A 25,533-nucleotide genomic window follows, 5' to 3' on the forward strand; every position below is an offset into this window, starting at 1 on the left:
GTCAGCTCCACAGGATTTATTTGTTTTGTCACATTTATATACCACCCTCCCCTGAGACTCAGGGTGGTTTACATCAGGGGTAGTCAACCTGTGGTCCTCCAGATGTTCGTGGACTACAATTCCCAGGAGCCCCTGCCAGCATTTGCTGGCAGGGGCTCCTGGGAATTGTAGTCCACGAACATCTGGAGGACCACAGGTTGACTACTCCTGGTTTACATCTTTCTCTTGCTGTCCCCTGCAGCCCAGGTTTAGAAAAGGGTTGAAAAAATAGTCAGTAGGAGAATAGATGGAGGAAAAACCGAAGAAAAATAGCAACGAGTTTAGATAGTCCACTGTCTAAGCCAGGGTTTCTCAACCAGAGTTTTGGGTTTCCTGAACAGGTGGGAGGTAACTATTTTTAATATATTTTCAAAATTTGGTAAATATTTATTGGGTGATATGACCATGTATGGTGACATCAACAGCCCCCCTCCTAAAATGACCTATGATGGGCCTGGAGGGGGTGGGAAGGGGAGGGACCAGGGGTGGGCATGTACATAACTATGCTACCCACCCATATTGTGCACAATCGTGCCACTTCTGGGGTTTCTCTAAGCCTGAAGAATATTCCAGGGGTTTCTCAACAGTAAAAATACTGAGAAAGGCTGAAGAGGCAGGACAAAGTGACTGGAAGCAGACAGAGATGGGTGACACGCACAGCAGGAGACAGAAAATGATTTTCGTTCCTGCCTCCCTGAGCACGTGCTGGAAAAATCACCCAGCAAGATGTCCTCCGCTAAGGGGAGAAAGACGCCCTTCTGGCTGGAAACTAGAATTACAGTGTGAGAGGTAGAAGGACTCTGCCTTACTGGCCAAGCATGGAAAACTGCTTTAGCTGCCACGGCAAAAACTTCATCTCAGCAAATAATTTGAAGTTTTAAGACTGGGCTGACAAACAAGACACATTCAAATAAAGGTTTGAAAAATCTACTTCATGCTCTCATTAAATTGCTGAAACAGAAAAGTCCTATCCAAAGAAAGACAAAAAAGGAGAACTGTAATTGAATTTAGAAAGTCATCCATGCACCGGCATCATTTTCCTAACAAATAGAGATTAAACTTGGATTCTTCTCGGTCAAAAGTAAACGACACTGGCCAGAAAGCAGGAGCAGCAGCCATGAATCTCAATAGCATTACACCATCAAATTAAACAAAACCAAATATAGAAAAGCATGCAGCTTGCGAGGAGACCTGGCTGCTCTCAGAGAAACTGTCAAATCATTACAATGAACTCCGGTCCAAATTGGCCGTACTCTGAAAAATGGGGGGGAGGGGGGAGCTTTGGCACTGAAAGCCAAAGCATTCTGCATTACCAGGATCTCCAGCTGTTTCAGTCTTGGATGTATGTTCCAGCTGACTTACCATGGCATCCTTGGGGTTTCAAAGGCAAGGGACTCTAGAGGTGGTTGGCCATTGCCGGCCTCAGCATTGCAACACTGGATTTCTTTGGTGGCCTCCCATCCAAATACTAACCAAGGCCAACTGTAGCTTTAGCTTTCAAGACCTGAAGAGATCATAGAATTATGGACTTGGAAGGGACCTCCTGGGTCATCTAGTCCAGCCCTCTGCACTATGCAGGACACTCTCAACCCTATCGCTCATCCACTGTAACCTGTTCACCCCCTTAAGCCTTCACAGAATCACCCTCTCCTTCAGATGGCTATCTAGCCTCTGTTTAAAAATGTCCAAAGGTGGAGAAGCCACCACCTCCTGTGGAAGCCTGTTCCTGAGGAACCGCTCTAACTGTCAGGGACTTGTTCCGGATGTTGAGACGGAATTTAGAATCATAGAATCATAGAGGTGGAAGGGACCACCTGGGTCATCTAGTCCAATCCCCTATGCAAGACACTCACAACTCTATTGCTCATCCACTGTAACCTGCCACCCCCTTAAGCCTTCACAGAATCAGCCTCTCTGTCAGATGGCTATCCAGCCCTTGCTTTAAAATTTCCGGATGTTTAGACGGAATTTCTTTTGCGTTAATTTCATCCTATTAGTTCTGGTCCATCCCTCCAGGGCAAGAGAGAACAACTCTGCTCCATCCTCTACATAACAGCTTTTAAAATACTTGACGGTGGTTATTACTGTGGTGCCTTCCATGAAGATAGATTCAGGTGAGTAGCCGTGTTGGTGTGAAGCCCCAAAACCAAGTTTGAGTCCAAGTATTCCCTTCCAAGCATTGAACACTTTATTTACAGTAATTTCGACCACCACAGTGAACGCTGGGATATAACGATACAAGGTGAAATGTTGAATGCACTTAAAATTATTAAGAATAATAAAATCACAATTTAAATAGCAATAGAGCGTTCGTCTATCTGGAGCAGCGGAAAAGAACGAGATTGGTGGGACAAGAGGCAGAACTGAACTGGGAAACCCCGTAAAAAAAAACAATTTCTATACAATCATGATCTTCACGCCATTTGTCAGTTTTAGTTTAATTTCTGTGAAAGAACCCTTGCATAATTTTATGGTTGGGGGTCACCACAACAGGAGGAACTGAATTAAAGGGTCGCGGCATTAGGGAGGTTGAGAACCAGTGCCCTAGCAAGAGCTTTTGACTTGCAAGCATATTGACTTCTGTGGATTTAGAAGGCTACAACATTACCACCTGCCTGGCTAGAACAAAACGTAAGTATATCATTGGACTACACCAAGTCTTAACTATTGTGCAATCATCTACAGCTCTGGCCAGAAATCCTTCAATCCACAATACCATGGGTTCTCTCCACTTAGTTAAGGGGAAACCACGTAAACCAGTTATAATTTCTCTTCAATATTGATCCCCATATCTTAGGATAGACAGATAATCTGCACTCAGATGTATAGATGGATACTAGTATAACCAGTGTGGACTCGGAATAGCTTTCAAGTTACCCCAAAGGGAGACATAGACAGTGTACTACAGGGCTAGTCAACCTGTGACCCTCCAGATGTTCATGGACTACAATTCCCATGAGCCCCTGTCAGCAAATGCTGGCAGAAGCTCATGGGAATTGTAGTCCATGAACATCTGGAGGACCACAGGTTGACTACCCCTGGTGTACTAGACCCACAAGATTCTGTCGGCAGCCCTGTTTATCTTCCCAAGCAAACCCACAGGCAGACAACATTATTTAGTAAAAGCACTCGATTTCAAATAATAAATGAATTAAACACTGCGACATCAATACTTTTGTCTCCTTTTAAATGGGCTTCTCAGGAAGACTGTAGATTCTCCAATATACTCCATGGTTGCAATAATTATCTGAAGGGACATCCAATGGGCTCATACACTGAAATCAAAAGCGGCATCCCATGGCACCATGAAGACCAAAGCACTCTTATTCTAGTGCAAGGTTCAATGAACTGAAATCTGCTTTGCTGGGAGCATGTAGCAGATCATCACCACACGCACACACACACACAAAGGTAATGAAAAAAGGTCAATGGGAAATAAAATGCAGGAAATAGAGGATGCGACATTAACCACGTAAAATTAAAACATAAGCCAGTATTCCTTGTTCTGATAAGGTAGCTGACTTCTAAATCCTTGTTAAGAGCTTCCTTTTCATATTATCTTTTTCCCCTGGAAAGAGAGACTTCTAAATCAGCAGTTTAGGAGAGACTGGGAGACTGAAATATTCCCTCATTTGTTTCTGAATATTGCCATTTTTATTTTTAAGTGTGTGTTCATTTGTTCTTCAGCTTGGGAACTGACCTATTTGTCCTACATCAAGAACAGAAGGGCAACACTGACATATGCGTGACAACACACTGTACTGGGAAATCACAAATGGATGAGGCCAAGATGATTTGCTGTTAGGTGCGAAGTTGTGTCTGACCCATCGCGACCCCATGGACAATGATCCTCCAGACCTTCCTGTCCTCTACCAATTCTCGAAGTCCATTTAAGTTTGCACTGACTTCTTCAGTGACTCGATCCTAGACGATGTACCCTTACAAATATGCCTAGTGAAGGCTCATAGACAACTAGTGTGGGAAGGGGCCATCCAGGCCATCTAGTCCCACCCCCTGCTCAATGCAGGATCAGCCTTAAGCAACCAGTCCAGCCACTGCTTGTAGACTGCCAGTGAGGGGGAGCTCTCCACCTCCGTAGGCAGCCCATTCCAACCCCATCTTGTCCGACCCCCTGCGCTATGCAGGACACTCCCAACCCTCTCGCTCATCCACTGTAACCTGCCACCCCTTTGAACCTTCACAGAATCAGCCTCTCCGTCAGATGGCTCTCCAGCCTCTGCTTAAAAATCTCCAAAGATGGAGAACCCACCACCTCCCGAGGAAGCCTGCTCCACTGAGAAACTGCTCTGTCAAGAACTTCTTCCGGATGTTTAGATGGAATTTCTTTTGAATTAATTTCATCCCATTGGTTCTGGTCCATCTCTCCGAGGCAAAACAATTCTGCTCACCAAATAGTTCCCTGGAGAGCTGAGTTTTCCAGAAAGGAGGTGAACAGAGGGAGCCTCCAGCTGCCTGCCTCTGCATAGCAACCCTGGCTTCCCTGGTGATCTCTTATCCGTGCAACTCACCAGGGCTGCTCATCTTCCTTGAAACAGAGACACACAACTGATCCTGGGAACTGACAGCCTCTAAAAAATTGCTGCAGTTCATTTTGATAGATCCCCAAACTGGTGAGATTGGGCTAGCCTGGGCCCTCAGGGTCAGGGCTTTGATGAAGTCCGCTTGAGTTAATCCACAAAACCTTACACCAGAATGAAAAAAGTGCTACCCTACACAAATACTGTGGGCTTCGAAAGATATAACTCTGTTTAGGATGCAAAATGCCACAAGACTCCCGTTTATTTCCAATACCCCCAATTTACTGTAAATGAGAAAATTAAAGAGCACCTTAGTTCAGTTTTTAATGGTACGTCTTTAGAACCATGCAATGTTTTAGGGAAGAGGCCGTAACTTGGGTTGTCCCTAAAAGGAAGCTACTGATTTGGGCTGGGTCTAAATTATAAACCAGCTACTTCCTGTGTGTGGTATGACAAGCCAGAATTTGAGAACTGGCTAACAGACAGCTGCAATCTTCGGGAGCCAATCTGCTCCCAATCTCAGTCGTCTGTCTTTGTTTCAAGGAAACGACACAATTCTCCTGTTCTAAACTAGCAGCTAATCTCAAACTAGCAAGACAAGCCACTGGGAAGAATACACAGCCAGATCTAAGTGAACTGAGAGCAGAAAAAGTTGGCTCATGAGAACTCTGCTCCCTTGTTGGGGGAATATTCTTTACGCTTCTCTGTTCGGTTTCAGGTTACTATTATGCTGAAATCAAGAATGACAGCCATGAACAGACACCTGCAAAAACGAACACACAAGCAAACAAATCAAAGCACTAAATCTAAAGTTTTGCCAACCGCTGCTTATGTTAGTTCAAGTTCATACTGAAACTTTAAAGCAAGCTTGACTGATAAAACTCTGACAATGAAAAAGGTGAAGGAAAAAGTAAATATTTGCACTCTCGTTTCCACGGCTGGGGGGGGGGGGGCAAAAGATTATCACCAACACCCTTCTTGGGTCTTTTTTTCTCAGCAAAGCTTCTGATCGGCTGTGCATTTTTTTCTTAACATCGCTTTGGCAGCAGGTGCCACCACAAGACAGGATTTTCACCACGTGATTGAAGGATGGCATGCTCTGCTGTGACGCGGCACCTTCTTTGCTGAGCAAAAGTTGTGCAGCATTCAAGAAATACAAGTGGACGGAGAGGGGGAGGGGAGGGGAGGGAGCTAAAAGAATAATGGCTCAGGCTAAATTTCCTCTCCCTCCCTTACATCTTGGAGAGAGTAAAATATTTTGCTTAGGATCACAGAAACCTAACAGGCATTTAACTGCAAAGCTGGTGGGAGGGGAATTCTCACCCATTTCCATGGGTCACCAACTTACTCTTCCTGCTCCTCACCCCCCCGCCATCTCCCCACCTCCGCCATCTCCCCCTCCCCCTTCCTTCTCCACCATTCCTTCTGCCGCTGGCAGGGGCTCATGGGAATTGTAGTCCGTGGACATCTGGAGGGCCGCAGTTTGACTACCCCTGCATCAGTACTCGTCTCAAAGCTAGCCTCCCTCCCGAAATCTAGAAGCAAAAAGGCTCGTCAGGCCAGTATTATTTAAAAGCAACCTTGTATAGGAAAAACCCAGTTCGCTGAAAGTACTGCACAGAAAAGGAAGCATATTTCTCTTCCCAAGAGTGAGTCAGTCGCTGGAAGCCGTGCTTGGGGACAAATCCTGCCAGTCGAATAGCTTGAGTGCCTAAGCGTGTATTTCATTTCCTCGGGAGGAAATGTACTGATGTTCAGCACACAGAGTCATCGACTTCACTGCAGGCCTGGCTTGCTATCGGGTCGGACTTGCGGCTTCTCCTCAGATTTCATGACAAAAACAGATTTGTGTGTTTACATTTTCCAAAGAGGAGATTATATTCTTTCAAGGGGCTGCTGATTGGTATGGAGGCATTAGAGTCGTAATTGGGGATGATGCAGCTTATTGTAACAAACAGAACAACAAGGTCAACACTTGTTGTTGTTAGGTGCGAAGTCGTGTCCGACCCATCGCGACCCCACGGACAATGATCCTCCAGGCCTTCCTGTCCTCTCCCATTCCCCGGATTCCATTTAAGTTTGCACCGACTGCTTCAGTGACTCCATCCAGCCGCCTCGTTCTCTGTCGTCCCCTTCTTCTTTGATTTCTATACCGCCGCTTGCCGTAGCCTCGCGGCGGTTTACGCATAAAATTCTAAAACAATAAAACCCCAATAAAATCCCCATTAAAATAACAATCACAATGGCGACCATAATCTCTCGTAATCCCTTCTTGTTCAGGGTGGGGCACTAGATCTAATCTAATGTAATGAGAGCTGGGCCCGAGATGAATTTGGGAACCAGTTGGAAAACCCCTCCCCCGGGACTCTGCCCCTGCCTCAACCGTATGCCTGGCGGAAGAGCTCCGTCTTGCAGGCCCTGCGGGAAGCTGGTAACTCCAGCAGGGCCCTTAGCTCTTCCGGGAGCTCATTCCACCAGGTTGGGGCCAGGACCGAAAAGGCCCTGGCCCGGGTCGAGGCCAGGCCTACGTCCCTAAGTGTTCTATGTTCTAAGTGTTGCCCTTTAATCTGGCATCTACTCTAAACAGCTCTTTCCTGAATTAACCCATGTCTATTTTGGCTGATAAAGTGAGGGAGATGTGGGGAAATTTTGGGGGCATGCCTTGCTCCAGAAGCATTGCCTCCCCAACCTCTAGCTCACATGGAGCTTCTCAGTAAATAAAAACCCTTCTGGAGAGCAACTCTTTGCAACGAAGGAAGCCCAAGACACAGAAACCCTGAGTTAATATACCTGTTCCAAAGATACATGCATTTACAACAGGCACATGCTCACCCAAGCCCTTAGCAATACATCCCAAATATACATGATTCAAGTACATTTGCTCTTCCATGGGAAAAAAAACTAGAGAATGCTCACACAGAATCCTCAATCACAAAAGGTCAAGCAACCAAAGTTTCTTGCCAAATCTAACATCTAAGCAGTATACCGTCCCAGTGACTACAACAGCAGTAGCTATAAAAGCAAATTATATGTCTAGGAACAGGCAGCGTAAGCAATTACAGTTCCTTTTGAGGATAAACAAAAAAGGCCAAATACACTTTAACCCACACGTTTCAAAAATACTGATTCTTCTCCCCAGAACTCCTTCCCCTTGGCAGATAAAAGCAGTCATTTGAACAGTGTGGGATATCTCTTCCCATGTGACAATTCACCCCCATTTGACAGTTCTTAGAAGCCAAAACTCCACTGAAGGGGGGATGTGGTAGCTCCTTCCCACTGATCGGTCGGCCTCAAGCAGTTCTATATCCCCCGAGGATATGCTGTGTTGGATCGGCTCTGGACTCAGAGAGTTACTGAACAGCCTAACTGAGCATCTTCCTCCAGAAGCTACCCTGAACAAACTTAAAAAGTAGGACTTAAGGTGAGTGTATTTACATGGTGTTGTGACCTAGATGCCTCAAGCTACACCAGATGTTGGAAGCTCAGCAGAGCTGGCCCTGGTTTGTCATTCGATGGGAGACCGCCAGGGAAGTCCAGGCTTGCTGTTTCCGGAAACCTCTGGACAATTTCTGTTTCATTGTTAATAAACCATGTTTAGTATCACAGAATCATAGAGTTGGAAGGGACTCTCCGTCAGATGGCTCTCCAACCTCTGTTTAAAAATCTCCACCAAAGATGGAGAATCCGCCACCTCCTGAGGAAGCCTATTCCGCTGAGGAACCGCTGTCTGTCAGGAACTTCTTCCGGAGGTTTAGACGGAATTTCTTTTGCATTAACTTCGTCCCATTATTTCTGGTCCCTTTCAACAGGGTGAGAGAGAACAATCCCATTATTTCTGGTCCCTTTCAACGGGGTGAGAGAGAACAACTCTGCTCCATCCTCGATATAGCGCCCTTTCAAATCCTTGAAGATGGCTATCCGATCCACTCTCAGTCCTCTCCCCTCCAGGCTAAAAAGACCAAGCTCCCCCAACCTTTCTTCATACATCTTGGTCTCCAAACCCATACCATCTTTGTTGCCCTCCTCTGGACACGCTCCAGTTTGTCTACATCCCTCTTCAACTGGGGTGCCCAAAGCTGAACACAGGACTCCAAGTGAGATCAGAGCAGAGATAAACATCCCTTCTGCAAGAAAAACCAATATATTGGTATTTAACAAGACCCAGAGTACATAGTGTATCTTGACAATGTTAAATGTCCAGGCACCTTACAAGTAAACCTGTCCTGAAGCTTGTGACAGTTGCACAGATTAGTTGCATGAAGCATTGGCTCAAGGCACCCACGTTTTGAAATCCAGCTGACATCCACAAAACTGACCTTTCAAAGGAAATGGCTTCAATCTCCAGCTCTAAAAAAGGCAGATTATCGAAGTTGTCTTTTGTCCATCCTGTTTGTCGCATTGTTGTTGAGAAAGAACTTGGGATACCAAATGTATGTTTACAATAGAAGCTCTCTGTATGGATCTTCCCTTTCAGTTCTATAAACAGCATTGCATTGCCGGCCTCTTCATTTAGCCAGAAAGGTCTGTCTGTGGAAGTTAAGCCTCCGTCCAAATAAAAGAACCTGACACGGTCTTTTTCTCCTATTAGTTACTTCCAAGAATGCTCAGTCCCCATCTAAATGGAGGTGGAAATTGCCTTCAAGTTGCAGCTGACTCTATATTTTTCCAGGCAAGAGATGAATGGAGGTGGTTGACCGTTGCAGAAGGGACTTTTTTCCTTCACGCAATCTAAATCTGGATTTCAGTAAAGCTTTGATAAGGTTCCACATGATTCTGTGAAGCTTCAAGGGGGTGGCAGGTTGCAATGGATGAGTGATAGGGTTGTGAGTGTCCTGCATAATGCAGGGGGTTGGACTAGATGACCCAGGAGGCCCCTTCCAACTCTATGATTCTAAATTCCATCTAAACATCTAGAAGAAGTTCCTGACAGTTAGAGTGGTTTCGCAATGGAACAGGCTTCCTCGGGAGGTGGAGGGTAATCCAACTTTGGAGATTTTTAAACAGAGGATGGAGAGCCATCTGACAGAGAGGCTGATTCTGTGAAGGCTCAAGGGGGTGGCAGGTGACAGTGGATGAGCAAGAGGGTTGTGGGTGTCCTGCATAGTGCAGGGGGTTGGACTAGATGACCCAGGAGGTCCCTTCCAACTCTAGGATTCTAAATTCCGTCTAAACCTCCAGGAGAATTTCCTGACACTTAGAGCGGTTTCTCAATGGAACAGGCTTCCTCGGGAGGTGGTGGGTAATCCAACTTTGGAAATTTTTAAACAGAAGCTGGAGAGCCATCTGGCAGAGAGGCTGATTCTGTGAAGGTTCAAGGGGGTGAGCAGGTGACAGTGGATGAGCGAGAGGGTTGGGAGTGTCGTGCATAGTGCAGGGGTTAGACTAGATTACCCTGGAGGACCCTTCCGATTCTATCATTCTATTATTCTTAATTCCGTCTAAACATCTGGAAGAAGTTCCTCACAGTCAGAGCGGTTTCTCAGTGGAACAGGCTTTCTCGGGAGGTGGTGGGTTCTCCGTCTTTGGAGATCTTTAAAGAGAAGCTGGAGAGCCATCTGACGGAGAGGCTGATTCTGCGAGTTAATGCTACTGCACTCAATGTTTATGCAAAATGTGGGGCAGAACTGGCAGTGGGTCACCACAAATACATCTTCAAAAACTGAAGCAGCTCATTGGGTAAGGAGGCTCACTCCAGTATTTACTGGTCTTAATTTTACAGAAGCCATATGCATGTGTGTATACTCTCACTAATATTTACTTCTTGTTTTGGCAAGACTCCTGCAGCCAAATGCAGCCTAATGCAGAATACTAGTACCGTGTTTCCCCGAAAATAGGACATACCCATAAAAATAAGCCGTAGCAGGATTTCTAAGCATTTGCACAAGCTACGCCATAGAAGTCAAGCTGTGGCTGCCGTTTTACTCAGCACTGTGGGTCTCTCTCCCCCAGCACCAACCAGAGGTCTGCCTCACCCCACACAAACACCTTTGTTGATGGCATCGACTTCTAAATTCCAATAAGACACCTCCTGAAAATCAGCCATAGTGTGTCTCCTTGAGGAAAAATAAATATAAGACACTCTCTTATTTTTGGAGAAATATGGTATACATCATGCAAAGTTATGGGAAACCTCCATGGAAGATCTCCTAGAGCAGTGGTCCCCAACCTTTTTATCACCGGGGACTGGTCAACGGTTGACAATTTTACCGAGGCCCGGGGGGGGGGTAGTCTTTTGCTGAGGGACGTCGCCACCGCCTGAGCCCCTGCTCCACTTGCTTTCTCACCGGTGTCCCTGATTTCCTGCCGCCCACTGGGGGCTGCTGCCAGCAGCAACTGTGCAGTGCCATGCTGAGGGGGAGCCCCAGCCATGGCGGCTGCTGGAGAGCACCAAAGGTGAGCCGGCGGCAGAGTGGCAGGGCAGCCCCCGAGGCAGCAGCTGGGGAGGAGGACAAGGAGGAGCCACGGCCCGGTACCAACAGATCTACGGACCAGTCCTGGTCCCCGGACTGGGGGTTGGGAACTACTGTCCTAGGGTACTTCTAATAACTACTTTGAATTTTTATAGAGTACCTCCAATGTTTGAAGCAATTCACACACATTCAAAGGAGAGGCCTGCAACTCACATATTGTGGATGGGAAACGGAAGCTGAAAAGCAGCAAAGAACTTGCAAAAGCCACTTGATGACTTAGCAGCAGAATCCCAGAGTGGGAAGGTGGCAGGTTCCGTCAGCAAAAGACTACCCCACCCCCGACCTCAGTAAAATTGTCAAGCGTTGACCGGTCCCCGGCGATAAAAAGGTTGGGGACCACTGGTTTAAACCCTTGTCTGCAGATTCTCTCCTCTGCTTCCAACGGGATCCTTTCCCTGCTCTCCTCTGTAAAAGGTAAAGGTAAAGGTCTCCCCTGTGCAAGCACCAGGTCATGTCTGACCCTTAGGGTGACGCCCTCTAGCGTTTTCTTGGCAGACTCAATACGGGGTGGTTTGCCAGTGCCTTCCCCAGTCATTACCGTTTACCCCCCAGCAGCAAGCTGGGTACTCATTTTACCGACCTTGGAAGGATGGAAGGCTGAGTCAACACTGAACCGGCTTCTGGGATCGAACTCCCAGCCTCATGGGCAGAGCTTTCAGACTGCATGTCTGCTGCCTTACCTTTCTGCACCACAAGAGGCTCTCCTCTGACGACCTTTCAAATACTTAGAGAGCAATCTCCTCTTCTTCAGGCCATTTATGTACACCCCTTCAAGGGTTTTTTGGCTCCAGGGTGTGCCACTTTGCACATGTCCACTCTGAACCTCATTTGACACAATGATGTCCATTCATCCAACCTCAACAGATCCCCCTCTGGAGCGCCTCAGAGTCCTCCCTGGTTTCCACCATCCTGGACAACTTAGTGGCATGCGCAAACGTAGCCCCTTGACTACATACTTAACTCATTTCATTAATGATTCTTCTCATGAGATGCTCTGTCCCCCAAAATACATGTCTGGGATTCCAAGCAAGTTTTTATCCTGCCCGAAGCAGTTAAATTTGACCTGGCACAGAGCCGTCAAACTGCTTCCTGTCTCCACCGGATCCCATCCTATAGCTGAGCAAATTAGACACACAAGCTCAGGGACACCCTAAGTCTATATTAGTCATTCCGCGAGAATCAGTGGTATTTTTTCCCTTATCATTCGTAGAAGCTGAACAAGACGCTTTCCGACAACTTGAGTACCCTCGGCCATTCCTTTCATAACACAAGCACAAACATTTTATTAAAACTGGTTTTCCTTATTCACAAAGCCTTGCCAAACTTAAAGAGTCCTTCACGAAAATGCACACTTCCTTTCAAAGCAAGTATTTATATCGACCTTTCCTTCCTTACTACATGAGTGCCATAAGTCTTAGTGGAGCACAGAGTGGCTCTTTTGAAAAAAAGAAAAGTCCCCCGAACCAATGAAGACTTCTGCACACAGCAAGGAAACAAGTCAGGTATTTGAGTTGGAAGGGACCTCCTGGCTATCCAGCTTCTCTTTAAAAATCCCCAAAGACAGAGAACCCACCACTTCCTGAGGAAGCTTGTTCCACTGAGAAACCGCTCTCACTGTCAGGAACTTCTTCCGGAGGTTTAGACGGAATTTAGAATCCTAGAGTTGGAAGGGACCTCCTGGGTCATCTAGTCCAACCCCCTGCACTATGCAGGACACTCCCAACCCTCTCGCTCATCCACTGTCACCTGCCACCCCCTTGAACCTTCACAGAATCAGCCTCTCTGTCAGATGGCTACCCAGCCTCTGCTTAAAAATTTCCAATACTCAGCCTCAGAAGTGTGCTGGGGAGCAGATAGGAGTGCTTTGTTTGCACTACTCCACTAAGCAGCCTCAGATATATCATTACGGAAAGAACGAATCAGATTGACTATATCAATTTCGGCCTTTTTAAAAAAACAGCAGGAAGTTGTGTGTTATTGTTAAATAAATGTGCCTCCCCCGGAAGGATGCACTCTGCCAAGTCTCTGTGTTCCCATGCTCTGCACTGCCGGGGGAAGCCCCACCGGGCAGCTCACGGTCTTCCTTCAGCAGCCCACAACTCTATTAGCATCGGCCTAAGCCGGAGTGTCAGTGCCCTCTGTGGCCGATCCATTCTTTAAAATCCAATTTAACAGCCTTCTGGGTTTGTTTGTTTTGCTTGCACTGAAGTGCTAAAATCTAGCTGGGGGTGGCGGCTGCTAAGTTGAAGCTGATTTCTGGCAAGCCCCTGGTAGGGCTTTCAAGTCAAGAGATGTTCAGGGATGGTTTGCCACTGTCAGGCTCCATGCAGAGACTCTGGGTTTCCCCGGTGGTCTCCCATCCATATAGGAACCAGGGCTGACTCTGCTTAGCCAGTGTGGTGTAGAGGTTAAGAGCGGCGGCCTCTAATCTGGAGAACCGGGTTTGATTCCCCACTCCTCTTCCACACGCAGTCTGCTGGGTGACCTTGAGAAAGTCACAGATCTCCCAGAGCTCTCTCAGCTGCACCTACCACATAGGATGTCGGTAGTGAGGAGACAATGGGAAGGTGATTGTAAGCTTCTTTGACACTCCTTCGGGGAGCAGAAAGGAGGAGACAAAAAAAACAACTCATTTTCTGCAATCTGAGGGGAGCCAGCAAGGTCAGGGCAAGAGATTAGCAATGGTGGCTTGAAGAAGAAGTATTGGATTTGAGACCTCTGTTCACTGCCTGAAGGAGTCTCAAAGCGGCTTCCAATCACCTTCCTTTCCTCTCCCCACAACAGACACTCTGTGAGGGAGGGGGGGCTGAGAGAGCTCAGAGAGAAACTGCTCTGTGAGAACAGCACTGTAGCCACCACTGGACCTCCTTGGTGGCCTCATATCCAAGGACTAATCAGACCTGACTCTGCTTAACCTCTAAGGTTGGTCTAGCCTGGGCCATTCAGGTCAGGGTGCTAGCTAGTCTACCAGCCAACATAATGGGCAGTAGGCTCATCACACCGCTGAATCGAATGGCTTGGTTACTTGTCGCAGGCAGGGTTGTCTATGAGGCTATGATGCAGGCCAAGAAGCCCACCGAGTATTGTTAACAGGACATGGGCATACTTATCTGACGAAGATAAGCTAGGGTCAAGCGGGAAGGCCAGGGATCACGAGGGAACGGGGACTCACAGATTAGAGACAACAGTTCATGCTTTGCTTTAGTTAACTGCAGGCACATCACAGAAAGGAAGGCGAGGGACAGAGGAACAATGAGGCAGCACAAACATTGCCACATATCAGCAGGCACGTGGTCACAAGATAAGAGGGCAGCCTTGATAAGGCAAGATTTAACAGAGTAAACCCCGGCCAGCTGAAAACTTCTGACTCAACCTGAAGCTCCTCAACAGACTCTTTGGTCAAACTCTGCGCTGCGCTATGGACTCTGCCCACATATTTTAAGTTTGAGATCGAGCCAAAAAAGCCTACTCAAGATCCCTGGCCTCAATGCATTAAGCTCACCTCGGCCAGGGTCTTTTCAGCCCCGGCCCCGGTCTGGTAGAACGCTCTCCCTGGAGAGATCCGGGCCTGGTGGGACTGGGCACAGTTCCATCAGGCCTACAGGAGGCCAGAAAGTCACTGAAATTCTGGTCACCCTGCTTGAAACATCAGCCAAATCTTCAGCATTTGACAACAGAACTGCTCCCACTGAGAAATCAGAGTTTGGTTTTAACTAACTTGGATATAGAATGTTTTAAAATATTGATTGCTGTTATTTTATAATTGTTTTTACAGTTGTTGTTACCTGCTTTGAGACTTCAGGAAAGGGGCAGGTTAGAAATAAATATTATTGTGGTTTTATTATTATCGTTTTTCTTTTTCCCCGTTGGGGAGCCATCAGCTTACATAGATCTGCTGTCCTTATGACACTTTGGAAGTCATGAATTCCTAGGGTCACCATCAGTCAAAAGTAACTTGACAGCATTCAAAACACCCAGGTTCATGTAATGATTAAAGCACTGGACTAAGTCAGTGAACCCTAGGGTTACAGAAGAGCCCCCCAGGGGTTATGCAGCCTTTCCCAGAAATTCAGATCACTGGACGTCAATGGAGCACACTTCCCTTGTTGGCATACAGGCCTCGTCTCTTTCTCCACAATGGAAACGGTTAACAATCTGTTGATTGGCTGACTGGCTTCTGCATCTTATTTCGAGGGTTCCTCAAAGCCTGAAAAATATGTCCTCTACAGTCGAAAGGTTGAAGAAGGCTGGACTAAATTTTGGGACAGCCAGGTTCAAACCACCCTTGCCCCATGAAGATTGCTGGGTGACCTTAGGAAAGCTACACTCTTTCAACCTAACCCATGGCAGAGCTGAGAAGGGCAGGACAAAAATGTACTAAAACCCGAGAAACAAAATAGGAGAGCTGAAAGGAAGGTTTGACACAGAAGAAGAAGAGTTGTTTTTTATACCTCACCTTTCTACTACCTGGAGGAGTCTTGAAACAACTTACAATCGCCTTCCCTTCCTCTCTCCACAACAGACACTCTGTGAAGCAGGTGGGGCTAAGTGAGAGAACTATGAACAAAAGGGCCGGCTTCTCTTACATGTCCTACATGTCCTCCGTTTTTGCCAGAAAAATCATGTGTGTCTTCTTAAGGCTGATCAGGCTGGCATCTTCCTCTTAATATATCCAGGATCAGTGGTTAACTGAACGGGAGTGCAGATGGAAGAGCATGATGCTATAAACTGCACTTTGGTTTCAAATGAGGCATATTTGAATGTATCAAAATACTTATTACTTTACTCCCAAACAATGTATACGAGATGCACAAAAAGACGATTAAAATTAGGAGTCCATAAAACTCAAAACCAATTACATCAGGCCAATTCACATGAGGTTATAAATCTCCCTAAAGAAAGCCATCTTGCAGGCCTTCCTGAAGACACACGCCAAGGGACCAGCCTGAAGAAGAGAAACAGCATGCACTTTAAGGTTACTAAAGAGCTCCCAGTTCCAAAGGGCCAGTGGTTTAAAAAAAAAAACAACCCAAAAAAAGCACCACCCTGTCTACGTACAACAAATATCCCGCACATTACATCTTCAATGCAAGGTGTGTGTAACAAAATTACAGCATGCGTTTCACAGTCTAATTCTGTTCTCAATGTTCAGCAAACCTGGTCAGAATAAAAGGGAAAGAATACTATAATTAACTGCAAAAAGCTGCCATAGTATTTTGTCAGTCAAATACTTTCAAACATGAACATGATGACCCCAAAATCAAGAAACGGCTACGCACAACAGCGCCTTTGTTGAAGCTGGAATTTAGTACATTGCAATGCGATTTGGGAATCATTCCCCCTCCCCCATCCCTTTGCACTCATGATCACAAAGTCTAGTGCAGGGGTAGTCAAACTGCGGCCTTCCAGATGTCCATGGACTACAATTCCCAGGAGCCCCCTGCCAGCGAACACTGGCAGGGGGCTCCTGGGAATTGTAGTCCATGGACATCTGGAGGGCCGCAGTTTGACTACCCCTGGTCTAGTGCCTAGACTGCTCCAGCTGTTCGCAGGGCCTGTCTGGTATTAGGCTTGCCGTCCATCTTTATTTCAAAACTTGAGGAGGAAGAGGCTAGAACCACTGGTGGTATGCAGGACTATATTCAAAGGGCAACAATAATGACTCTGAGATGTTAAGGGTTTATAGCAGGGGTAGTCAAACTGCACCCCTCCAGATGTCCATGGACTACAATTCCCATGAGCCCCCTCCAGAATTGTAGTCCATGGACATCTGGAGGGCCACAGTTTGACTACCCCTGCTTTAACTTTCCCCATTCGTCAAACACACGACCTTGCTTCAGCTGCAAGCAAGCGTAGAATTGTAGAGTTGGGAAAGGGGGCATGCAACCCTCTGCTCAATGCAGGATCAGTTTAAAGCATAAGTATCTGTTGCCTGAACACCAACAGTGAGGGGGAGCTCACCTCCTTAGGCAGCACATTCCACTAATGACGCACTCTCACTGTGAAATTGTTTTTCCTGCTATCTAGCCAGTACCTTTCTACATGTAGTTTAAACCCATTCCTGCGGGTCCTCTCCTCTGCTGCCCACAGGAACTGCTCCCTGGCCTCTTCTAAGTGACAACCTTTCAAATCCTTCAAGAGAGCCATCCCATCCCCTCTCCACCTCCTCTTCTCCAGGCTGAACATTTCCGAGTCCCTCAGCCTTTCCTCATGGGGCTTGGTCCCCAGGCTCTGGATCATTCTTGTCAACTCTCCACTGCACCGTCTCCATTTTGTCCATAAATTCAGCGTAAGATCAGACAGCAAAACTCCTACTTGCATTATCTCTTCATCTTTACACTAGTTAACATTTAAGGGTCACTTTATATCAAAAGATGATGCTTTTTCTGGATTGTAGGGATGACCACAGGAGGCACCATCCCAGGCTCTCCCATTTAAAAAACAACAGGGCCCGGAGTCAGGTTTTTGCACGCAAGAAGCAGTTTAACATTCAAACATGCACTCTATAGCCAAAAAGTCTAATAAAAGCTTTCGATATGCTACTCCACCAACTGCATAGACTGGTTTTGGATTTTAAGCACTTATACTGGGGGGTCACAAGTTTTAGAATTCAGCTGCATGGTCATTATACAAACAGGTGAGGGCAGAGGATGAAGAGAAACTGGTCCAAATAAGCAAACAAACTCTCTTAATACCGGGGGTTAATATCTCCACCACACCCTGACTTGCTGTTTCTTGAAGCGACTGTTTTCCCCGCATGGTGGCCAATGCCATATCCTTGCTAGTTGCTTCTCTGAAATTGAATGCAAGTTATATTTACTTATCTGGTGCTGGAGAAGACTCTTGCGAGTCCCTTGGACTGCAAGGCAAACAAACCGGTCAGTCTTAGAGGAGATCAGCCCTGCCTGCTCCTTAGAAGGCCAGATCCTGAAGATGAAACTCAAATACTTTGGCCACCTCATGAGAAGGAAGGACTCCCTGGAGAAGAGCCTAATGCTGGGAGCGATCGAGGGCAAAAGAAGAAGGGGACGACAGAAAATGAGGTGGCTGGATGGAGCCACTGAAGCAGTCGGTGCAATATTAAATGGACTCCGGGGAATGGTAGGGGACAGGAAGGCCTGGAGGATCATTGTCCATGGGGTCGCGATGGGTCGGACACAACTTCGCAACTAACAACAATAGCAAGTCTTGCTCAATGGGACAAGCTCTGACCCTACCGGTGGACCTCCTGAGGGCACCTGGGTTTTGCCCACTGTGTGACACAAGAGTGTGGAGTGGAAGGGCCGCTAGGTGGATCCATGGCTTCTCTTACGTTCTTATGACTCAAGGAGTGAATCCCTGCGCTCAACAAGAAGGGACGTTCAATACACAACGAAATACTATTCAGGTTGTAGAACCAACCGGGTCTAAAAACAAACTGAAGCAAAGCACAGGCATTACGACACATTAAATGGTGCAAAATTGCAGAGTAGGACCCAACACACAGTAGTTATACACAGCAGTAAGAATGTCAGAACAGCCCTGCTGGATCTGGCCCATAGTCCATCTAGTCCATCATCCTGTCTCACACACACAGTCATTTCCTGTGGACAACCACCAACAGGTCATACCATCTGAGACCTTCCCCTGATGTTGCCTCCTGGCTCTTGGACATAGTGCCTCTGAATATGGACGTTCTCCACAGTCACCATGCCTAGTAGCCACTGCAGGATAAGTCTATCTAATCCCCTTGCAAAACTGTTTATTCCTGTGGCCATCAAAAGATCCTCTGGTAGCAGATTCCACATTTCAGCCTCTCCCTGCGCAAAGGAGCATTCCCCTCATTCTGTTCTATTCCCTTTCTGTCCATACAGACTGCAGTCCCCTTTAATTTATCCAAGTAACTTTGTGAAGTTTTTTTGTGTGGGGCCACCCTATTGGCTGTGTGGGAAAGTCCTCTCAAATACTTCAGTTTTGCGCAAGCTCAACCCCGTAGCTAAAAAGAGGACAGCCACCTCCATAAAGATGGGGAAAAAAAGTGCCACGGGCCAAGAGGGTGAGACAAGAGAGGAAGAAAACTATACCACATCCACACCCGAAGGCACCAGCGTTTTAGAACAGCCACAGGGTTCTCCAAACGAGCAAGGCACAAATATGCAATCCCGTTCCCACACCCTTCTCCCGCTTTGCCTTCCAAACACTCAGAGAAAAACCAAAGCGAGGAGGACGGCCACGCCTTTCCTCCTAATAACTGCAGCTTACCGAGCTTTTCCACCAGCTTCAGCATGACACCGCCGATGTGGACTTCCCCCGTGACCCTCAGAGTGACATCCCGGTTCAGGTCTGTGACATGGACATTCAGCTCCCACGTCCCGTCCGCGTAGCAGCCATCTGGCATCCTTATACCGTCCAAAGCCATGGCTCCCTCCTTCCTGCGATCAAGAAGCAGAGGAAATAGCATTCATTAGCGAAGCAGAAGCCTCGGGCACACCGTCCTCCCCGCTCCGGTGGAGGGATCACAAGGGAAAGAGAAAGGGAGAGAAGGCACAATAGCGGAGCTCCCCCAAAGTCAGCTGCTTTCGGAGAAGCACCAAGCTGTCTGACTGACTCCTCCGGCTCAGTTTACAAAGCGCTCCGTAAGGAGGCTGGTCAAGGGGGAGGGCGGCACAAAGTTCCAGCTGCCTGAAACAACAGCAGCAACGGGAGCTGGAAGGGTATGCAAACTGAAACCTTATTTAGCTCCCAGTCTGCCTGGCGGCTCTGCGTATTTAAAGACAGTGTTACTATAGAAGTTCCCCCCCCCCTATTCAGTACCTCGGCTGTCCTTCCTCCCAGCTCAAATAGCTCTCCTCTATTTATTCAGCGCCTCGCGCAAACAAATACATCATCCACGTTTAAAAAAAGAGAGAGGTCCCTGAGCGTTTACAACTGGTCCAGTTCAATCTCGGTTAAGAGGGATGAAGTGCCTACGCACTCCAAAACCTGCGTTAAAGGGAGTCGAGGGGAAACCCATGGGGGGAATGTATAGCAGAGCAAGCCTGGCCGAACAGTTCAGCTCATACAGGTCACCCTGAATCCTTGATTCGTCCACGTTTTCCCCTCTCCCCTTGAAGGAAAGATATAATCAAACACAGACACAGAGTTCAGAAAACCCTCATTTCCGTCTAAGCAGATGCGGTGCCGGATCACCCGGTTTCTTTTAAGGGACCAGAAATAGCTACGTGCCCACGGGAAGAGGAGGAAAACTGACTTTCCAGGGGGAGGAAAAGCAGACACCAGACATATACCGCAAGTTCCCTGCCTAGAGGGCCTGCCTTTTCTTTTTTCAGACTCTCCAACATGCAATACGGAGCACAGGACTTCAGCAGTTTGAGATCCGCGTCCTAAAAGGAAGAACCAAGATTGTGTGCACGCAATACAGTGCTAGGAGGGGGGGGGGGGAGCATCAATTAAAGGCGACCAGAAAAGAACAACCAAAAGTTGACACACAAAGAGAGAAAGAATTACGGTGGGAGGGAAAGACCTAGAAGTGTGCCTGCAGGTGGGAATGGGGAAAGCCCCCCGGCGGTCCATACTGAAAGCATATCCCAGGGGTGCGCCTGCCTGTGAGAAAGGGCAAAATCCGTGCAAAAGAGAGAGAAACTGCTGGAGAGGGGGGGGGGAAACCAAAGGTGCGTATGCATGCGAGAAAGGGAAGCATCCGTGCAAAAGAGGGTGCTGGGAAGGAAACCTTTGGGAAAGGGACAAACCTGCGCAAAAGAGAAACAGAAAAGGCACAGCTGCAGGAGAGACAAGCCCAGGGAGAAAGACCCAGCCGTGCGCGCGCGTGGGAAGGGGGGGGGAGAGGGGGTGCACGTGAGGAAGGGGGGAGTCCGTGCAAAAGCGAGAGGCGGAGACGGGGAAAGCCCCCTCCCCCTACTCCCCCTCACCCCACAGCGCGGGTCCTCCGAAAAGGGGAGGGGGTCGGGGGTCCCTTACCTCCCCGCCCCGAGCGGCGCTGCCGGAGGAGACCGAGGGAGGTGCGGGCGGGCGGGCGGGCGGGCGGGTGGGTGGGTGGCTGGGTGGGGGCCGCGCCGGTCGCCCTTCTCCCCTCAGGACGCCGCCAGGACAGGGAGAGGCCCAGGGAGGGAGGGAGGGACGGAGGGGCGGCCCTGCTGAGGCCCTTCCCGCCCCCCGGCGGCGGCGGCGGCCTGAGGGGGCTGCGCGGGGAGGGAGGGAGGAGGGGAGGGAGGGGCGGGAGGCGGCGCGGCCCTTTTATGGAAGCCAAGGAGGACGCGGGGCAAGGGGCCAACATCCGGGACTCCCGGGAGCGGAGGGGAGGGGGGAGGAGGCCTGGCTGGCTGGCTCCGGGGAAGGGAGGAGGGAGGAGGAAAAGCGCGGGAAGCGCCGCCGTTGCTGCTGCTGCTGCTGTTGCCGTTGGGGGGGGGAGGGGGCGGGAGCGCGCGGAGGGGGCGGGGCCGAGGGGGGCGGGGGGGGGGGGCGCGGCGGACCCTGAGGTAAAGTGACCGGATTGTCCCGCTTTTGGAGGGACCTCTGGGGGCACCTGGCAAATTGTACTTAATTGAAATGAAAAAATATATATTACAATACCATTTTTGCATTCTGCGTGTTCTGTGATAGACCAATTTTTAAATCAAGAACCCCCCCCCCCGTCAATGGTGTCCCGCTTTCTCAATGTTAAAATCTGGTCACCTTATTCTTATAGGCCGCTTTTCCCTACCCGAAGGAGTCTCAAAGTGGCTTCCAGTCACCTTCCCTTTCCTCTCCCCACAACAGACACCCTGCGAGGGAAGTGAGGCTGAGAGAGCCCTGAGATTACTGAAGAAGAAGAAGAGTTTGTTCTTATATGCTGCTTTTCTCTACCTGAAGGGGTCTCTAAGTGGCTTCCAGTCGCCTTCTCTTTCCTCTCCCCACAACAGACACCCTGTGAGGGAGGTGAGACCGAGAGAGCCCTGAGATTACTGAAGAAGATGAAGAGTTGATTCTTAGATGCCGCTTTTCTCTCTAACCAAACGAGTCTCGATGTGGCTTCCAGTCGCCTTCCCTTTCCTCTCCTCACAACAGACACCCTGTGAGGTGGGTGAGGCTTGGAGAGCCCTGAGATTATTGAAGAAGGAGAGTTGGTTCTTATATCGTGTCCACGACACGATACGGACTTCTACCTTAAGACTGGAGTTCAGACAACAGAACCGAATTTACAAGAAGCAAATATACCCAGGAATTAATGGGAAAGCAGTGCCATGTCACCTCCAAAATATAAGAAGACGGCACAAAAGTAACTTGCTGTTGCATGCAAGAAGAAGAAGAAGAGTTGGTTCTTATATGCCGGTTTTCCCTACCCGAAGGAGGCTCAAAGCGGCTTCCAGTCGCCTTCCCTTTCCTCTCCACACAACAGACACCCTGTGAGGTGGGTGAGGCTGAGAGAGCCCTGAGATTACTGAAGAGGAAGAAGAGTTGGTTCTTCTATGCTGCTTTTCTCTACCTGAAGGATGCTCAAAGCGGCTCCCTCAGCCTCCCCTCCCTCACATTTAAGACCCAACTCTTCTTCTTCTTCAGTAATCTCAGGGCTCTCTCAGCCTCCCCTCCCTCACAGGGTGTCTGTTGTTGGGAGAGGAAAGGGAAGGCGACTGTAAGCCGCTTTGAGCCTCCTTCGGGTAGAGAAAAGCGGCATATAAGAACCAACTCTTCTTCTTCTTCTTCAGTAATCTCAGGGCTCTCTCAGCCTCACCCACCTCACCGGGTGTCTGTTGTGGGGAGAGGAAAGGGACGGCAATTGGAAGCCGCTTTGAGCCTCCTTCAGGTAGAGAGAAGCGGCATCTAAGAACCAACTCTTCATACCTTGAATGAAACTTTGTGGGTTTAAAAGGTGCCCCTGAACTTGAGAAAAAATTGTTTCATTCAAGGTGTGAGCTGCTGTGTGTGCACCAGTTTCCTCAGACAGTGCAGAAGTGTGCATGCCCATCCAAGAAAGCTCACATCTTGAATAAACCTTTGTGAGTTGCAAAATGTGCCCTGGACTCAAGCTTTATTCTGCTGCTTCAGACCCACAAGGCGAACCACCTGAATCAAAATTTCATTCTGGGTGTGAGCTTTCTCTCGTGGGCATGCACACTTCACATATTTTGTTTGTTTGCAGGCTACCTTCCCTTGCAACTCAGGGCAGTTGACTTGGGATGTAGGGATAAGCACACCTCAACAACACAATAGTAACAGTAGTCTCAGCAACTGATAGCAACCGTTTCAATAACACCAATACCCAACAACAGTTCCAATACCATTGGTAACAACATTGTTAAGAATGGTCCCATAGGTTGGCCTGTTCAGGAGCTGGTCATGGGGAGGGGTTTTCTGGGGGGGGGGGGGTAGCAGGTGTTATTGGTTCAGCTGACCTCAACCAAAGGCCTGGTGGAGGAGCTTCCTTTTGCAGGCCCTGCAAAACTGAGGTAGCTCAGACAGGACCCTGATCTCTTCAAGGAGCTCTTTCCACCAGGTGGGGGCCAGGACAGAGAATGCTGTATTTTTTGTTACATTTCTATGTATGTTACATTTCTATATCACTCTGTTAGTGACAGAGATGAGTTTTGATTCCAGGAGATATCTGAAGGAAGTGTGCTTGCCCAATAAAGCTCATATACCTTGAATAAAACTTTGTGGGTTTTAAAGTTGCCCCTCAAGAGCCACATTTTGGCCACTAATGCATAATGCTCAACTTAGAACCTTAAAAACAAACACAAAACTCCGAGGAAGATTGCAGGGGGGAAGTTGCATTGAAGGAAGCATGACAAACATTTAACACAGCACCACACAGCGATTCAGAAGCACAAGGGAGATCTGAAAACCAGAAGAAAATAGTTTTCGTCAATTGCAAATCTCCCATGTTTTGCTAACCTGACACAAGCAAATTTTCTGAACAGGTAAATAAGTTCTTCTATCAGCTGGCTACAAAATCTGAAATGACAAAAAAAAATCTGTTAGTAGCCATTGGCTACTAAAATGTTAGTCACTAAAATGGAATACAAAAGCAGTTTCAAACCCCTCATGGAGACAATCTGCTCCAAATGTATAGCATGTCAAGTGTATGTTTAAAAAATGGCTTTGTTTTATAATGTGGGGTTGGAGGATACAAAAGACGGGACAGAAGTAGATTTAAGGGGAGGAAACAATAATTAAGGGGAGGAAAGACAGTTGCAGGGGGTGAGGTTGGCATTATACCCAAAACATTTTGTATTGTTTGCCTTTCCACCATCTTTTGTCCTCACAACAACGCTGTGATCTAGGTCGAGAGAGTATAACTGGCGGATGGTCAACCAGCATGCTGCTAGGGCAGAGAGGCTGGAACCTGGGTCTTCCATGTCCCACTACCTGGCTGATGTAAGTTGAAGGGAGGGTGAAAAGATAATGGTTTGATGCAGAAAGAGGCAGTTCCACATGTTCATGTAATCAAAAGTATTGGGATTATACAGCAGAGTTTGCTTGGTCATAGAAGCACGATATTGAGCAAATTAAAATATCCCCCAAGTACATTGCCCAAAAAAAAGTCAACTTACCTTTATTCAAGTAGATCACATTTTGGTTGTAGTCTTAAGGAGAGGGAGAAGCCTAATCAAAGCCTAATCTTTTTCCCCTCACAAAGGGCCAGCTTGTGTGTGGGGGGGGGGGAGTATGAGGGCATTGCCTCTACAGAGACCTGCAGCTCCATGGACAGCCAGGTAGAGAGAGAGGACAAAGAGGCCGGGTCAGAGGGAAACTCCCAGGTGAAGGCAAAGAGAGGCAAGCCATTCAAGGAGATGACACCTGTACTCACTTAGAGTGATGTAGCACCCCCACCCCCAATATGCAGGAATGCTGGATTTCTCAATTTAGCAAGAACCACCTTCATAGGTTGAAAGGTAACAAGGCAGAAACTTTATTTCCTTTAGACAAGAGCATCTTAGTGTGTTCTAATACTACATTTGTTTTACACACATACAGAGTACATTGGAGCAAACAAACACTTTCTGCAGCGAACAGCAAAAACATTAATCCAGCATCAAGTTCCCAAAGAGATCAGGTGCCCCCTGAGTATGGCCACTCCAGCTAAAACACTCCTCCCTCTCTCTCTCTCTCCCTCCATGAAAACAGCTGCCTTTTCACTCTGTGCACCCCTGCCCAGCTAGCCCTGCAGATGGACTGGCCATCCAGAACAAAAGAAAAGGACAAAACCTCCAGAGCTCTGCTCCTCTGGAGGAGCACCAGCCCATCTTTGCTACTTGCAGGCCACCAGCACAGCACAGGGGGGTCACCCAACAGCTGGAAAAATACAGGAACTGGAGAGCAACCAAGCCAAGCCAGCTGAGCGAGGGAAGAGGAGGGCAGGCCAGAACAGGGCAGCTCCTTCTGTCAGCAAGGGTGGGGGTGGGACCACGGACTTGTATGGAGAAAGATGCCCCCCCAGGGGTCAATCTACCCAAAACAACCTCTCCACTTATCCCAACAGCATTCATGTGTTGAGGATAATCTATACACAT

General features: G+C 48.0%; 1 protein-coding gene across 7 annotated transcripts in view; it reads right to left on the reverse strand.

Annotated features, from left to right (window-relative positions):
- FERMT2 (FERM domain containing kindlin 2) overlaps positions 1 to 24,594 on the reverse strand; it is a 126,259-nt gene extending 101,665 nt beyond the window's left edge. Inside the window, exons 1-3 of one of the 7 annotated variants that reach the window (XM_077324066.1) lie at positions 21,085 to 21,232; positions 21,005 to 21,052; positions 19,289 to 19,458 (exon numbers count right to left, since the gene is read on the reverse strand). In XM_077324066.1, coding sequence (XP_077180181.1) covers positions 19,289 to 19,445 — 157 coding nt within the window. In that variant the 5' untranslated portion in view covers positions 19,446 to 19,458; positions 21,005 to 21,052; positions 21,085 to 21,232. Of the gene's footprint in view, positions 1 to 19,288; positions 19,631 to 20,775; positions 20,886 to 21,004; positions 21,053 to 21,084; positions 21,233 to 24,573 lie in introns of those variants that run through there. The other 6 variants (XM_077324067.1, XM_077324068.1, XM_077324069.1 and 3 more) reach the window with 6 other exon arrangements.
- Between the last annotated feature and the right edge of the window lie 939 nt (positions 24,595 to 25,533).

The sequence above is a fragment of the Paroedura picta genome, chromosome 2, assembly GCF_049243985.1.
Source record: "Paroedura picta isolate Pp20150507F chromosome 2, Ppicta_v3.0, whole genome shotgun sequence".
Taxonomy (NCBI): domain Eukaryota; kingdom Metazoa; phylum Chordata; class Lepidosauria; order Squamata; family Gekkonidae; genus Paroedura; species Paroedura picta.